We start from the raw sequence: 15,028 nt of genomic DNA on the forward strand, positions 1-15,028 counted from the left end.
TGATGTCAAATGCCAATGAACCAGAAACATGAATGTCACAGCCAAGGCAAGTGAATGTCTCTACAAGTTCAATGCTTTCACTGCATACAGACACACTTGATATGGCCAAGTCCTTGAAGCTACCGAAACCCGAGATCGTAGTCTTGATCCAGGACAATCACAAACCCAGTCACTCCAATTCCTCACTCAGTTTCTCAATTGCTGCAATCAGGACATCCACTGATTCCACAAAGATCACAGCATCATCTGTGAATTCAAGGTCAGTAAACCTTTCCTGGCAGCAAACAGTGGGAGCTACACACTGCAGGCCTTCTCTGCTAGCTTATGGTGTTGCCAAGCAGGATCTGCATGTTTGTTTGGCACAAGTTTTATGGCGGGGCCGGGGGGTGGTGTTTCAACTGGGAACCTTCCGCACTCAGTGCGTAATATGGTAAATATTGCTCCATTTCAAGAACCTTGAGTATAGGTTGCTGTGGAACACTGTCAAGGACGACCAACCTGTTGCTTAGATTAGTATACACAGTATATAGAATTGGATAATAGATATAAACTCTCTCAGTTAATTAATCAATTATTGGCTCGCGGCTGTGCTAGCTAGCTAGCTTCTGTGGCCTACTCAAGTAGCTCTCTGTGCTATCTTATTTTTTTTTTCCAGTGGAGAGTACAAATACATTTCATGTAATTAAGTGACTCTGCTGTGTAAATGCACAAGTATTCCCAGTAGTGAATGTACAATATTGTTCAAGGATCGCATTGTCACAAAATAAATAGCTATGGCTCTTGAAGAAGCAACAACTTTCCAGGAGTTATCTGTATGAACAACTGAACATTATGATGAAGGTAAACCTCAAAGTAAAGATAAAAAGTCTAAGAAACCATTAAAGATTACTGTGTTCTGTGCCTTACTGCAATTATTCAACTGTGAAACATACATTCTACAATAGCTGTGCAGTGATTTGAACATATACTTAAGGATAAACTCTGTACTAGCGGATACTCAATATTTAAGGACACAGTCGACTTGGATCAAGGGGGACAAGTCCTGATTGGGACTTCCCTACTTCACACAGACATCCAGTCAGAACAGCACTGCAAGGAAGGAGCCACAACTTTTCAATTTGCAGTCCGTCCTCAGTCTCCACTCTACTGTGAAATTACAAAGTGGGCAGGTGGCACAACGTGGGAAGACTAGGCGACGCTGAGTAATGAAGGGGAGGTTGAATTCTGTGGGAGGTTATTATCCTGCCGTGCTCGTCTTACCTCTTGATATTCAGTATCCTCCGGTCGAAAGTCACTGCTCACCAGCTGGAACTCGATGTTGAAGTGAGGCAGCCGATGGAGCAGATTCACCCACCAAGGTGGAGAGTAGTTCACTACGGCCACCATCCTGAGCAGCTACTTGTCTGCCTGAGCCGATTCCTCACACGCTCACTGTAAAGCAAATATGTGAAAATGAATGCCACATAATGCAGCGGTCAGTATGAGACAATCTCTACTGCCAGTCCTGCTGAGACGCCGTCGTATGCACCAGTTTCACACTGTGGACTACAGCACTATAATATATCAGCTGTGTGTTGTTAATTGTGGGAAACACAACTGTTCACCCATGCTACTAAACGACCAGCTGTCCTTACACTGGAACTAAAAGTAGGATGTTAAGCATGGCTTTGTAATGGCGTTAGATTTAATTACGGCAGTGCCGTTTCCTGTTTGCGCCACACTGAAAGCAATAATTAAAAACAGTGAGGTCATATTTACACATACTTAAACAGTTGCATGGTAAGAGCAACGCTCTTAGGTACCTTTAGGTCAGATGAATTATTGGCCAAAACTCACAAAGTGGAGCAAGACGCAACATCAGCACATCTGATGATGCTCTGTTTTTCTACAAATTATTTAGCTTTATTTCATTCTATTTTTTGCAAATAGAACATGAAATATACATTAAAAAACACATTAAAGTCAATCCAGTTAAAAACAAAAAACTAGCTTCAATCCAAGGTGCTCCTTAATGTTTTAATTTAGTTGGTTTTACAACTACAAAATAAAGCAAAGAAATAAGAAGAAAATTTATATGGATCAACTCCACTTAGTGTAGCATTGTAGTAGTAAGTAGTAGTAGTTATTATTATTATTATTAGCATTAGTATTATTAGCAACTTGTCTTTAAACTGTGTCTTCAAAAGTAGACCAGGGGGAAGGGGTAATTACAACCCCTCATCCCTATAGCTACAGGCCTGTATGTTAAGAGAAAAATAGATAAGATGACAAGAAAAACTTGTGTATTCATGTGAAAAGTTCAACCAGATTGGCTAGTAAGAATCATATCACAAGTACCATACGTCAGAAAGAGATTTGGTGTGTATTTGAAGTGAAGCAGAGCATAAACATGCTTTAAAAATGTGCACCACAGCACTGTTGATAAAGCAGCTGTTAGCACTGATAGAATGGTGGTAGAGAAATCTACATCTGCACTCTCAGTTAGCACAGAATGTGACTGCAACACTGCTGGGAAGTTGCAATCCGATTGCTCCAGAATTAATGTTGTGTCCACGTGTTAGCAACATTGGCACAATGTTACTTCTGGAGCAACCAGATTACAGCCTCCTAGCAATGTTGCAGCTACGTTCCATGCTAACTGGACTGAGCTTCTGAAGCAGAGTAGGAGAGAACACAGTTTGAGCCATGTGATTCCAGTTTAATATATGCTATACCGATTAATCACAAAATGCTTTGATCACTGCAATCAGCTCAGGACATTGCTAATTCCTTTAGCGTTCCACAACTACTGCTGATTATCGCACTAGAGGCTCAATTTCAGTACTCCGAACACATCACATGTCTGAAGCAATGATCTCATCCTAAAAGTTGAATATGAAACACTTGCAATAATGCAACAACCTTACCTTAACTGTGGAATGGCAATCATACGCCTCACATAAATTACTAAAGACTAAATTATGAGGCCAATATGATAAATTATTGATGATACAGGGGTGTAGCAGAGATTTTCTAAGGGGAGGGGCCGCAATCAGATGACTGAGGTTTAATTACATGCACACACTGAAAAAATTAAGTCTTGTGACATGTCACTTTATTCATAATATATTTTTATTATTACAGTATGTATGTTCTTTCCTGCCTTTAGTTTTCCCTTCCTCCTTCTTCTTCTTCGTCTTCAGGTGCCTTCATTGGATTCCAAACCAGTTTTAATTACATGTTTCTTACCACAAACAAAACAAAGTATGTGTCTTTTTGTAGCTTGAAGACAAGGTATATGAGAACACATTTTCAACCTTGGAGGTCGTCTTTCATTTCACATCCATATTTTGCCCATAATCAACTGGTATCAGGTGCAGGTCTGCCATAGTGGGAACTTCCACAGGCTATAGAGCTGACTTAGCAAGTTATTTGAGGGACTCAGACAGGATTATTAAGAATTTTTAAGATTTTAAAGACATTATCATTTTTCTCTGAAGTCTGCAGTAATCTAGTAGCCTTTCGGACTTTGTCTGTATTAAGCAGCAGCATATTACAGAATTACAGAACATCTTGTATATATTACTCTGGAACACTGCAGCATGTGTGTCCAAACACTAAAACCTTCAAAGTTAGTGCATTACTTCAAAATTAAAACATATAGCTGATATTTTCACTTTATAAAACGCCAGACATGACATTAATTTAAATAACTTGTCTGCAATTAGTTTGGTTAAAATTTTAACTGTAAGTTAAAACTGTATGCATGTTGATGACTTGCATGATATGCCAGCGAGTCAGTATGGTGTAAAGAGAAATTATCCTTTTTCCCCTCTCTCTTCCTTTCTCTCCTGTAACCAGCTCTCTTCTGCCTGCAGAGGATAGAGCTGTGTGCTACAAAACATTTAACAGGTAGGTACTAAAATCTTTGATTTCAGACTTCACAAATGTTTTTAACTGTTAAGCTTTATTCACTATGCCTGCAAAAATATGTTAGCAGTCTAAAAATTATTGGATCTAAATTTATCGGCCGCTAATTGGTCCGCTGACGGTTTTCAAAGTTATCTGAAAATCTAATCCAATAATGAAAACATTAGCTTTGATAATTAGTGGTTAGCAGATTAGTGGAACTGTGCCTACCACTGCTTTCACAATATGTTATGACATGCACTACTGGGCCAAAGTCCATTCATTCATCAATAAATGTGTTTTTTGTCCCTAAAAAGGCTTACAGAAATTACTGAAATTTGACTTCCTGAATTTATAGGGAAGTGAATCGTTCAACAACTCACGATTCAATTCGATTCCGATTCTTGGGGTGACGATTCGATTCAGAATCGATTTTCGATTCAAAGAGCTCTGAGAAATAGTTATAGTACTTAAAAATGTTTATGTTTAAGAAAATGCAGCTTTACAAGGTTAATCAAATTATTCTAGATGTAAATTTACTTATCTGCTTTGCTCATTTGGAGTTGGCTGGCAGTTTAGCGAAGCACTGGTCAGTAGTCGGCAGAGACCGCTGCTCCCCTCTTTTAGCTGCGGGTGATGACGTAGCATGTGGGCTTGTGGATTTGAAGTGTTTCCGAAGTACTTGATTTTCATTTTGCAGATTTTACACACTGCGTAAGTCATGTCAAGCTCCTTCTTACGCAGCAAATAATAAAATCCAAAATGCGCCCAAACATTTGCCTTCAGCTGGCTGAATTAGCTCTTCGTCCGCCATGCTAAGCTACAGCTACTGAACTCTGTAGCTCACTAGTGTTTGAAGCACGCCGGACCACCCTCCCCTCGCGGGGACGCTGTAGTACGGAAGCCGTTGCCTGACAAACAGTACACGCAGCGAGTAAGCCAGAAAATGTTTAAAAAAATGCTTTTTAAAAACAGATTCTTGGACATTTTGGATCGATTCAGAATCGTAATAAATAAGAATCGCGATTTGGACGTGAATTGATTTTTTCCGACACCCCTATGAATTTATTACATTCACAGTCCAGCCCAAAGTTGACCTACAACGGGGGTTTGAGAAACCCTTAATTTTTGCTGAAATGTTTTTAATGAGGAAGCATTAAAATATGCATATTCTGGCATTTTCCAGCAATAACAAAACTGAAAATGCTGTACAAAGCAATTTGTAGATTATCTTAATGTGCTTTACAATAAAGCCCCCGGGGTGTCGGGCCCTCCCAAGGCCTCCACAAACCGTAGAACTTATTGTGTGAACCTTCTTCACTCATATCATTCTCCTCTATCCCAAGTAATTACATTATATATTGCTGAACCTTCAACTATCTTAATTTAGTTTACATCTAGATATTTATTATTTGTAACTTGTAATAATGATCTCTGAATGTCATAAATGTGTCATAAATATGTTTGCTGCTGTTCTGGTGTGTAAAGTATTGTAGTGCAGCAGATAACTGAAACAATCATGCAAATGGTGATAAAAGCATCAAATTCGGCAGAAATACTCCTTAGACACGCCTCTTTTGAAAAAAACGATTGGCCACTTGACTTTTCAATCGGTGGTCAGGTAGGGGTCAATTGAAGTATTACACAGAGGTCAAAATTAAAAGATGCTCCAATCATATTGAAAAATATTCTACATTATTTGTCTGATCATAAAGATTCCAAAAAGGTATAGTTTGGACTATCTGTGACTGAATTCTATGGAGTTACGGGATAAAAACGCAAAGTGTCATTTTGTACAGGGGTCAAAAGTTAAAGTTGCTCCAATTTTAGTAAAAAGTGATGCAAATTATTGGTTGAGCTAATAGTATTAATAAATGGAATAGTTTTGACAGCGCTGAATGCTTGGTCTCCAAAGTAAAGGTCAAACAAGGTCTACGTCTATTGGATTCTATGACATGTGACATATGTTATCCTGTAACGCGATAAGTAAGGATGATACATGGTCCAAACTATTCCTTTTTAAAACCGTGTTAATTCAACTGGTAATTTGCATCACTTTTTACCAAAATTGGAGCAACTTTAACTTTTGACCCCTGTACAAACCGACACTGACCTTTGTCACCATTCTTGCTGTTTTTTGTTGTGAAAGTGTAGTGACAAGGACCCACAACAGGGGGCGCAAATGAACGGCCAATAGATGAGCCAAAAAGTAACAATTTAATGTTGTGAAACGTGCACAACGAAATGCAGACAATCTCAGAATATAATTACAGTCAAATCACAAAGGTGACGTGTGGGCAGGCTCGAGGATAGAAGACGTCTGTCCTGAGAAGAGCCGGAACCACACGATTTCCGCTGCCACAGAACCTGGTGAATACTGGAGCCGCCAAGTCCCGAATTCCCAGGTGATCACCGCCCCCGACTGTCGGATCTGGTACTGCTGGCGAGAACAAAGACAGTCAAGTGTGGGTGTGTGTACACCCAGTAACAACAACGGTGGGAATGCCACCTCCACCTCTCACTCAATATTCAGTAGAGTACCGCAGTGATTCCTCAGAGGAAAAGAGTGCCGTCCTGCACTCACTCAGCTTCCACAGAAAAAGGAACCGGTACTCCTGCAAACACTCACAATATACAGATATATTGCAAAAGAAACGGCTGAGGATATTACCTCCAAGGAAGTACGATATCTCGGCAACGAGGTGGAGATGACGTCTGGTCTTTATGGAGTGCGATGATGAAGAATGTGTGACAGCTGTCAGGAATTAATGAGTGACAGCTGTCACTCCCGGCTGTATCCGTGGCGGCAGCACCCTCTCGTGCCTGAAGCCCGCACTTCAGGCAGGGCGCCCTTTGGTGGTGGGCCAGCAGTACATCCTCTTCTGACGGCCCACACAACAGGACCCCCCCCTCAACGGGCGCCTCCTGGCGCCCGACCAGGCTTGTCCGGGTGCCGCCGGTAGAAATCGGCCAGGAGGGCCGGGTCCAGGATGAAGCTCCTCTTCACCCAGGAGCGTTCTTCGGGTCCATACCCCTCCCAGTCCACCAAATACTGGAACCCCCGGCCCATTCGATGGACGTCCAGGAGCCGGCGTACCGTCCAAGCCGGCTCCCCGTCAATGATCCGGGCAGGAGGCGGCGCCAGACCGGGAGCACAGAGGGGTGAGGTGTGGTGAGGCTTGAGTCTGGACACATGAAAAACCGGGTGGATCCGCAGTGAAGCTGGGAGCCGGAGCTTCACTGCGGCAGGACTGAGGATTTTGAGGATCTTGAAAGGTCCAATGTAATGGTCCATCAACTTGGGGGAGTCCACTTGGAAGGGGATGTCCTTCGTGGACAGCCACACCTCCTGCCCGGGCTGGTAAGCAGGGGCCGGGGATCGCCGGCGGTCCGCATGGGTCTTCGCCCTCGTCCGGGCCTTCAACAAGGCAGAACGGGCGGAACGCCACACCCGACGGCACTTCCGCAGGTGGGCCTGGACCGAGGGCACACCGACCTCTCCCTCCACCACGGGAAACAATGGGGGCTGATACCCCAAACACACCTCAAACGGGGAGAGGCCGGTGGCAGAGGACACCTGGCTGTTATGCGCATACTCGATCCAGGCCAGATGTTCACTCCAGGCCGTCGGGTGTGCGGATGTTACGCAGCGCAGGGCTTGCTCCAACTCCTGATTGGCCCGTTCTGCCTGTCCATTGGTCTGCGGGTGATACCCGGATGAGAGGCTCACAGTGGCCCCCAGTTCCCGGCAGAAGCTCCTCCAGACGTGTGAGGAGAACTGGGGACCACGATCAGAGACGATGTTGGTGGGTATCCCATGCAGACGGACGACGTGGTGGACCAGGAGGTCTGCTGTCTCCTGGGCTGTTGGGAGCTTCGGGAGGGCCACGAAGTGGGCCGCCTTGGAGAATCGGTCCACTATCGTGAAGATGGTGGTGTTGCCCTGGGATGGCGGGAGGCCCGTGACGAAATCCAGGCCGATATGGGACCAGGGGCGATGAGGCACAGGAAGTGGCTGGAGAAGCCCTTGGGACCTCTTGTGGTCAGCCTTGCCCCTGGCACAGGTGGTGCAGGCCTGGATGTACTCCCGGATGTCGGCCTCCATAGACGCCCACCAGAAGCGCTGCCGGACAACTGCCACGGTCCTTCGCACCCCTGGATGACAGGAGAGCTTGGAACCGTGACAGAAGTCCAAGACTGCAGCTCTGGCCTCTGGTGGGACGTACAAACGGTTCTTCGGACCGGTTCCGGGGTCCGGGCTCCGTGCCAGGGCCTCCCGGACGGTCTTCTCCACGTCCCAGGTGAGGGTGGCCACGATAGTGGACTCCGGGATGATGGGCACCGGTGGATCCGACAGCACCGTTTTGACTTCGTCTTCGTGTACCCGGGACAAGGCATCCGATCTCTGGTTCTTGGTCCCGGGGCGATAGGTGATCCGGAAGTCAAAACGTCCGAAGAACAGTGACCAGCGGGCTTGCCTGGGGTTCAGCCGCTTGGCGGTCCTGATATACTCCAGGTTCTGATGGTCAGTGAAAACCGTGAATGGCACAGACGCTCCCTCCAACAGGTGTCTCCACTCCTCAAGAGCCTCTTTCACTGCAAGGAGTTCTCGATTGCCGACGTCATAGTTCCGTTCAGCTGGGGTCAACCTGCGAGAAAAGTAGGCACACGGGTGAAGAACCTTATCGGTCTCTCCGCTCTGGGATAGCACGGCTCCTATCCCTGAGTCAGAGGCGTCCACTTCAACCACGAACTGGCGGCTAGGGTCGGGCTGCACCAAAACTGGCGCAGTAGAGAACCGTCGTTTCAACTCCTTGAACGCGGCTTCGCACCGATCCGACCAGGTGAAGGGGACTTTTGGAGAGGTCAGGGCTGTCAGGGGGCTAACTACCTGACTGTAGCCCTTAATGAACCTCCTATAGAAATTAGCGAAGCCGAGGAACTGTTGCAGCTTCCTACGGCTTGTTGGTTGGGGCCAATCTCTCACCGCCGCAACCTTGGCCGGATCAGGGGCGACGGAGTTAGAGGAAATGATAAACCCCAGGAAGGACAAAGACGTGCGGTGAAACTTGCACTTCTCGCCCTTCACAAACATTCGGTTCTCTAATAACCGCTGCAGGACCTGATGTACATGCTGGACATGGGTCTCAGGATCCGGAGAAAAGATGAGAATATCGTCCAGATATACGAAGACGAATCGGTGCAGGAAGTCCCGCAAGACGTCGTTAACCAAGGCTTGGAACGTCGCGGGGGCGTTGGTGAGGCCGAACGGCATGACCAGGTACTCAAAGTGACCTAACGGGGTGTTAAATGCCGTCTTCCATTCGTCTCCCTTCCGGATCCGAACCAGGTGATACGCATTTCTAAGATCCAGCTTAGTAAAGATTTTGGCTCCATGCAGGGGGGTGAACACGGAATCCAACAATGGCAACAGGTATCGGTTGCGAACCGTAATCTCATTCAGCCCCCTGAAATCAATGCATGGACGGAGTCCGCCGTCTTTCTTGCCCACAAAAAAGAAACCTGCCCCCATCGGGGAGGTGGAGTTCCGGATCAGCCCGGCAGCTAATGAGTCCCGGATGTAGGTCTCCATTGATTCGCGCTCAGGTCGTGAGAGGTTGTACAGCCTGCTGGACGGAAACTCAGCGCCTGGAACCAAATCAATGGCACAATCGTACGGACGGTGCGGGGGAAGGGTGAGTGCCAGATCCTTGCTGAAGACGTCAGCAAGATCGTGGTACTCAACCGGCACTGCCGTCAGATTGGGAGGGACTTTGACCTCCTCCTTAGCCTGTAAACCGGGAGGAACTGAGGATCCTAAACACACCCGATGGCAGGTTTCGCTCCACTGAACCACCACCCCAGATGGCCAATCAATCCGGGGATTGTGCTTCAACATCCATGGGAAGCCCAAAATCACGCGGGAGGTAGGAGTTACAAAAAACTCAATCTCCCCCCGATGGTTTCCAGACACCACCAGAGTTACTGGTTGTGTCTTGTGTGTGATTAAAGGGAGGAGGGTGCCATCTAGTGCCCGCACCTGCACTGGTGAAGGAAGCGCCACCAGAGGGAGCCCTACCTCCCTTGCCCATCTGCTGTCTAGCAGATTCCCTTCTGACCCCGTGTCTACCAGTGCTGGGGCTTGAAGGGTTAAATCCCCGCTCAGGATTGTAACTGGGAGTCGTGTGGCAATCTGTGTGTGTCTCACGTGAATGTTTTGACCCCCCCTTAGCCCAGTCTCTCAGGGCGGTTGTTGTTGTGGCCGTTTGGGGCAGTTTTTCTGTGTGTGCTCAGTTGAGCTGCAGAGAAAACACTCTCCACGGATCAGCCTCCTCATTTTGGCCCTGTGCGTTTCCCTAACAACGTCAGCAGGAGGAGCTGTTGCCCCACAGAGCGCTGCGGCTGTGGAGCATGGGGAGGGCGGCCCCTTTTCGAACCCGGAAGGGAGAGGGGCGGCGCGTATCCGGTCACGTCCTTCGCCTCGCTCCCGACGGCGCTCCTCCAACCGATTGTCTAACCGTATAACGAGATCGATAAGCCCCATCTAAATCCCGCGGTTCCTCCTTAGCTACCAGCTGCTCCTTCAGGACCAACGACAGTCCGTTTATGAAGGCGGCGCGGAGCGCAACGTTATTCCAGCCGGACCTCGCAGCCGCGATGCGGAAGTTGACTGCATAAGCGGCTGCGCTCTCGCGTCCCTGTCTCATTGACAGCAGCACGGTTGAAGCGGTCTCTCCTCTGTTAGGGTGATCAAACACTGTTCTGAACTCCCCCACAAACCCAGTGTATGCTGATAACAACCGTGAGTTCTGTTCCCAGAGCGCCGTAGCCCAGGCGCGTGCTTTACCCCGAAGCAGAGCAATCACATAAGCTATTTTACTAGCATCTGACACGTACATGACGGGACGTTGTGCGAAGACGAGTGAACACTGCATGAGAAAGTCCGCGCACGTCTCCACACAACCTCCGTACGGCTCAGGAGGGCTTATGTATGCTTCAGGGGATGGTGGGAGGGGTTGTTGAACCACCACTGGAACGTTTATATCCTGCACAGGGTCGGCAGGAGGACGAGCTGCAGCAGCGCCCTGAGCGCTCGCCGCCATCTGTGCGGAGAGAGTCTCCACCCTGTGGTTCAGGAGGATGTTTTGCTCGGTCATTTGATCCAACCGAGCCGTAAAGGCGGTGAGAATGTGCTGCAGTTCACCAATCACGTCTCCTGCAGACGCCTGCGCTCCCTGCTCTCCCATTGGTCGTTCAACAGCCGGGTGACGCCCCTCGGAGTCCATGACGCTGGCCGAGATATCCTGTTGTGAAAGTGTAGTGACACGGACCCACAACAGGGGGCGCAAATGAACGGCCAATAGATGAGCCAAAAAGTAACAATTTAATGTTGTGAAACGTGCACAACGAAATGCAGACAATCTCAGAATATAATTACAGTCAAATCACAAAGGTGACGTGTGGGCAGGCTGGAGGATAGAAGACGTCTGTCCTGAGAAGAGCCGGAACCACACGATTTCCGCTGCCACAGAACCTGGTGAATACTGGAGCCGCCAAGTCCCGAATTCCCAGGTGATCACCGTCCCCGACTGTCGGATCTGGTACTGCTGGCAAGAACAAAGACAGTCAAGTGTGGGTGTGTGTACACCCAGTAACAACAACGGTGGGAATGCCACCTCCACCTCTCACTCAATATTCAGTAGAGTACCGCAGTGATTCCTCAGAGGAAAAGAGTGCCGTCCTGCACTCACTCAGCTTCCACAGAAAAAGGAACCGGTACTCCTGCAAACACTCACAATATACAGATATATTGCAAAAGAAACGGCTGAGGATATTACCTCCAAGGAAGTACGATATCTCGGCAACGAGGTGGAGATGACGTCTGGTCTTTATGGAGTGCGATGATGAAGAATGTGTGACAGCTGTCAGGAATTAATGAGTGACAGCTGTCACTCCCGGCTGTGTCCGTGGCAGCAGCGCCCTCTCATGCCTGAAGCCCGTACTTCAGGCAGGGCGCCCTTTGGTGGTGGGCCAGCAGTACATCCTCTTCTGGCGGCCCACACAACCGTTTTTAATCCCATAACTTCATAGAAGTCAGTTACAGACTGTCCAAACCATACCTTTTTGAAATCTTTATGATCAGGCAAATAATGTGGCATAGGTTTCAATATGATTGGAGCATCTTTTAATTTTGACTCCTTGTTCAATTAACCTCTACCTGAAAGCTAACTGAAAATTCAAGTGGCCAATCAGTTTTTTTTCAACAGAAGATTGTCTGAGAACTATTTCTGCCAATTTGATGCTTTTATCACCATTTGCAGGATTCCGCTCTAAATATTCTCTTATCTGCTGCACTATTGTGGCCAATAGGGGACAAAATACTTTCAAATTAAGACAATGTTAGCAAATACCAAAAACATTTAGAAATAAAACAACAACAACAATAAAACACCTGCATCAATTCAGCAACAGGTAGTGTTGCAAATTGAGAACTGCATAAAGGATATAAATACAACACAGAGCACATGTAACAATCCAATTTCATAACAATCAAAACATAAGCACTAACAATGCAATGAAAGTATTCACAACACCAAAAGAAGTTTAAAGCTAGCATAAATGTAAAATCATGAATAAAGTAAATAAACTTACTCAGCTCGACCAACCACGTGGAGTTAAAGAGCAGAGCAACGTAATGCACTGAGCGGTCAGTTAAAATCCTCTGGGCAGAAACCACTGTTTGTTGTTACGAGTTCCATTGTGTTGAGAAGCTTAGTTATCAAATTAAATCATTACATGTGCTCCAAGTTGCAGTTGTGTTCTCTGTGTTACGCAAGCATTTTCTCAATTTGTGAGACATTTTTGATGCAACTAAATGCTGTTGAATTTATGCAATTTCTTTTGTTGTTGTTTTTTTTTTTTTTTTTTGCTTTGTGAGTGCTGTTTTCTTTTGGAAGTTAATTTTTTTTAAAAGAAAATAAATTAATTAAATTACAAAATAATTATTTTTTTTTTTTCAGACTGGCTGGGGGGCTGAGGCACCGAATGGGAACCCTTCTGGCTACGCTCCTGGTCGTGATAACCATGGACATCAAAATTGGACCCCAAAAATTAATTTTAAGTTTAGCTTTCAAATAACATAATTATGATAGTTTTATAAGAAATGACTTAAACGTATGCACAACGCGTGACAACAGCGTACCTCAGATGAGACAATAGCAAACTGGTGAAATGGCCGAAAGTCGTACAGAACGACAGTATTGACACTAAATATCCCATAAAAAAACGCGTCAAATATGCCGTATCGTTTTGCGAATCAATGATTTAATCTTGCACACAGTTTTTAGCTGTGTGAACACGGATTAGTTAGGTTTTTATCCTGCTTTGTCCGTGAGAAGTACCGCAGTCTCACGGAGTCGTCAAGGCAACGAGGCGGACGGAGACGAGGCAAGAATCCGCTTCGTGTCGAAGCCCCGAGCTCAGATTTCAGCCACAACCACCGTGTCAACCCACCTGGTCAAGCCGCAGACTGCTTCTGTGGGGTGTTTGTGAGTCTAGGCCGGCGTGTATTTTTCATCTATTGTCTTCCCGGATCCGGTGAACGCAGCAGCCGCGCGCGCTGCCGCACCGACGTGCGCTGCGGTCTCAACCACATTGAAGATAACGGACAAATAGTCACGGTGCGGTCCGCTCACATTGCACCGAGCAGGGACACCGGCTGGAAGAAAAAGTCGTTTATCCGCAGTCAGTTTTATTAAAAAAAATAAAATAAATAAAAATAAAAAAAATTAAATCGTCGTTTCGTTGCTGTTTGCGCTCGATGACCTCAGATTCAACGCAGTCGGCGTTGCGGCGATGGCGTTAAAGAAACATGGTGTTTCAAAAGCTCTGGAGGACGGAGGAGGATCAGGAGCAGCAGCAGGAGGTGGAGGAGGAGGCAGAGTGGCACTCGAGGAGGAGGAGGAGGAGGCGGCTTTGCGGCAGCTCCGCAAGCGTCAGCGCAAATGCGCAGATGTCGCCCCCTGGCGTTAAAGATGCGCTAGTACTTGCATGACCGAAACTAGAAGTCCGCGTTTGTTTAGATTTGCTAGTCAAATAATTCAGGAATTTTGTAGTGCAGTTAGCAGGGTTGGAATGGTTTGAATAATGGAATAATAATTGCAAGGTTTTTTTTTTTTTTTGGTGCATTACAAAGGAATGTCAGCTACAATTTGGCAATGTAGCACATTTCTCTGGGCACAATTGAGCATGCAGGCGCTTGACCGATTGCCTGTAATATACACACTACGCCATCTAGTGTTCAATGCCAAGAAATGCATTTTTTAGGGGAACCACAGCAGCCATGAGAGGCTAATTGTAGTTTGTCATCATCAGACTCTGTACATATGTACATGGAACGCAACAGAGACAATTATGCTGTCGAATTATCTACAAATGATGGCGACAAACAGTTTGCTTTGTCGCTTGAAAGGCGTTCCTGTGGTGTGCACGCAACATTAGATTAGACAGAACTTTATTAATCCTTTGGGAAGACTCACTCAGGGAAATTGAGTTCCAGCAGCATTGTATAGCAGCACACTGGGTAAGAAGCACACAGAGTATCAAAAGTGAAAGTAAAAAATAATTTGCAAATATAAATACCAGACATACTGGTTTACTGGTTACTACTGTTCCTCTCCTTCCCGTCCTGTCTTCCTTTTACTCCATATGATGTCTTGTAAATCACTTGTGAGGTGTGATGTGGTTGCATAGTGTTTTTAGATTTTGAAGTATTTATTTCTTGCTTTTACAAAATACATCTTTCATTTTCTAAACCCACTTACTCCGATTAAGGTTCACAGCAGGGCCACATATAGACACACAAGCACATTCACTCAATTTAAAGGTTAATCGTCTAATCAGCATATCTGGATTTGGGAGGAAGCCGGAACACCCAGAGGGAACCCACACAAACACGGGGAGAACATGCAAACTCTACACAGAAAGGCCACAGGTGGGAAGTGATCCCACGACCTTCTTGCTGTGAGGCAGGAGCGCTAACCGCTAAAAGATCAGTTTGTTCAACACACTTGAGACAAATTTCAGGCTAAAAAAAAAAAGAAAAACCTGGAAGGGGGAGTTCTGCACATAGACATCATGG

General features: G+C 46.2%; 1 protein-coding gene across 1 annotated transcript in view; it reads right to left on the minus strand.

Annotated features, from left to right (window-relative positions):
• Positions 1–13,626, minus strand: part of LOC117526837 (protein tweety homolog 3-like) — a 59,600-nt gene extending 45,974 nt beyond the window's left edge. The window contains exons 1-2 of the mRNA XM_034188913.1: positions 13,402–13,626; positions 1,261–1,431 (exon numbers count right to left, since the gene is read on the minus strand). Coding sequence (XP_034044804.1) covers positions 1,261–1,386 — 126 coding nt within the window. The 5' untranslated portion in view covers positions 1,387–1,431; positions 13,402–13,626. The remainder of the gene's footprint in view (positions 1–1,260; positions 1,432–13,401) is intronic.
• Between the last annotated feature and the right edge of the window lie 1,402 nt (positions 13,627–15,028).

The sequence above is a fragment of the Thalassophryne amazonica genome, chromosome 15 (assembly GCF_902500255.1).
Source record: "Thalassophryne amazonica chromosome 15, fThaAma1.1, whole genome shotgun sequence".
Taxonomy (NCBI): domain Eukaryota; kingdom Metazoa; phylum Chordata; class Actinopteri; order Batrachoidiformes; family Batrachoididae; genus Thalassophryne; species Thalassophryne amazonica.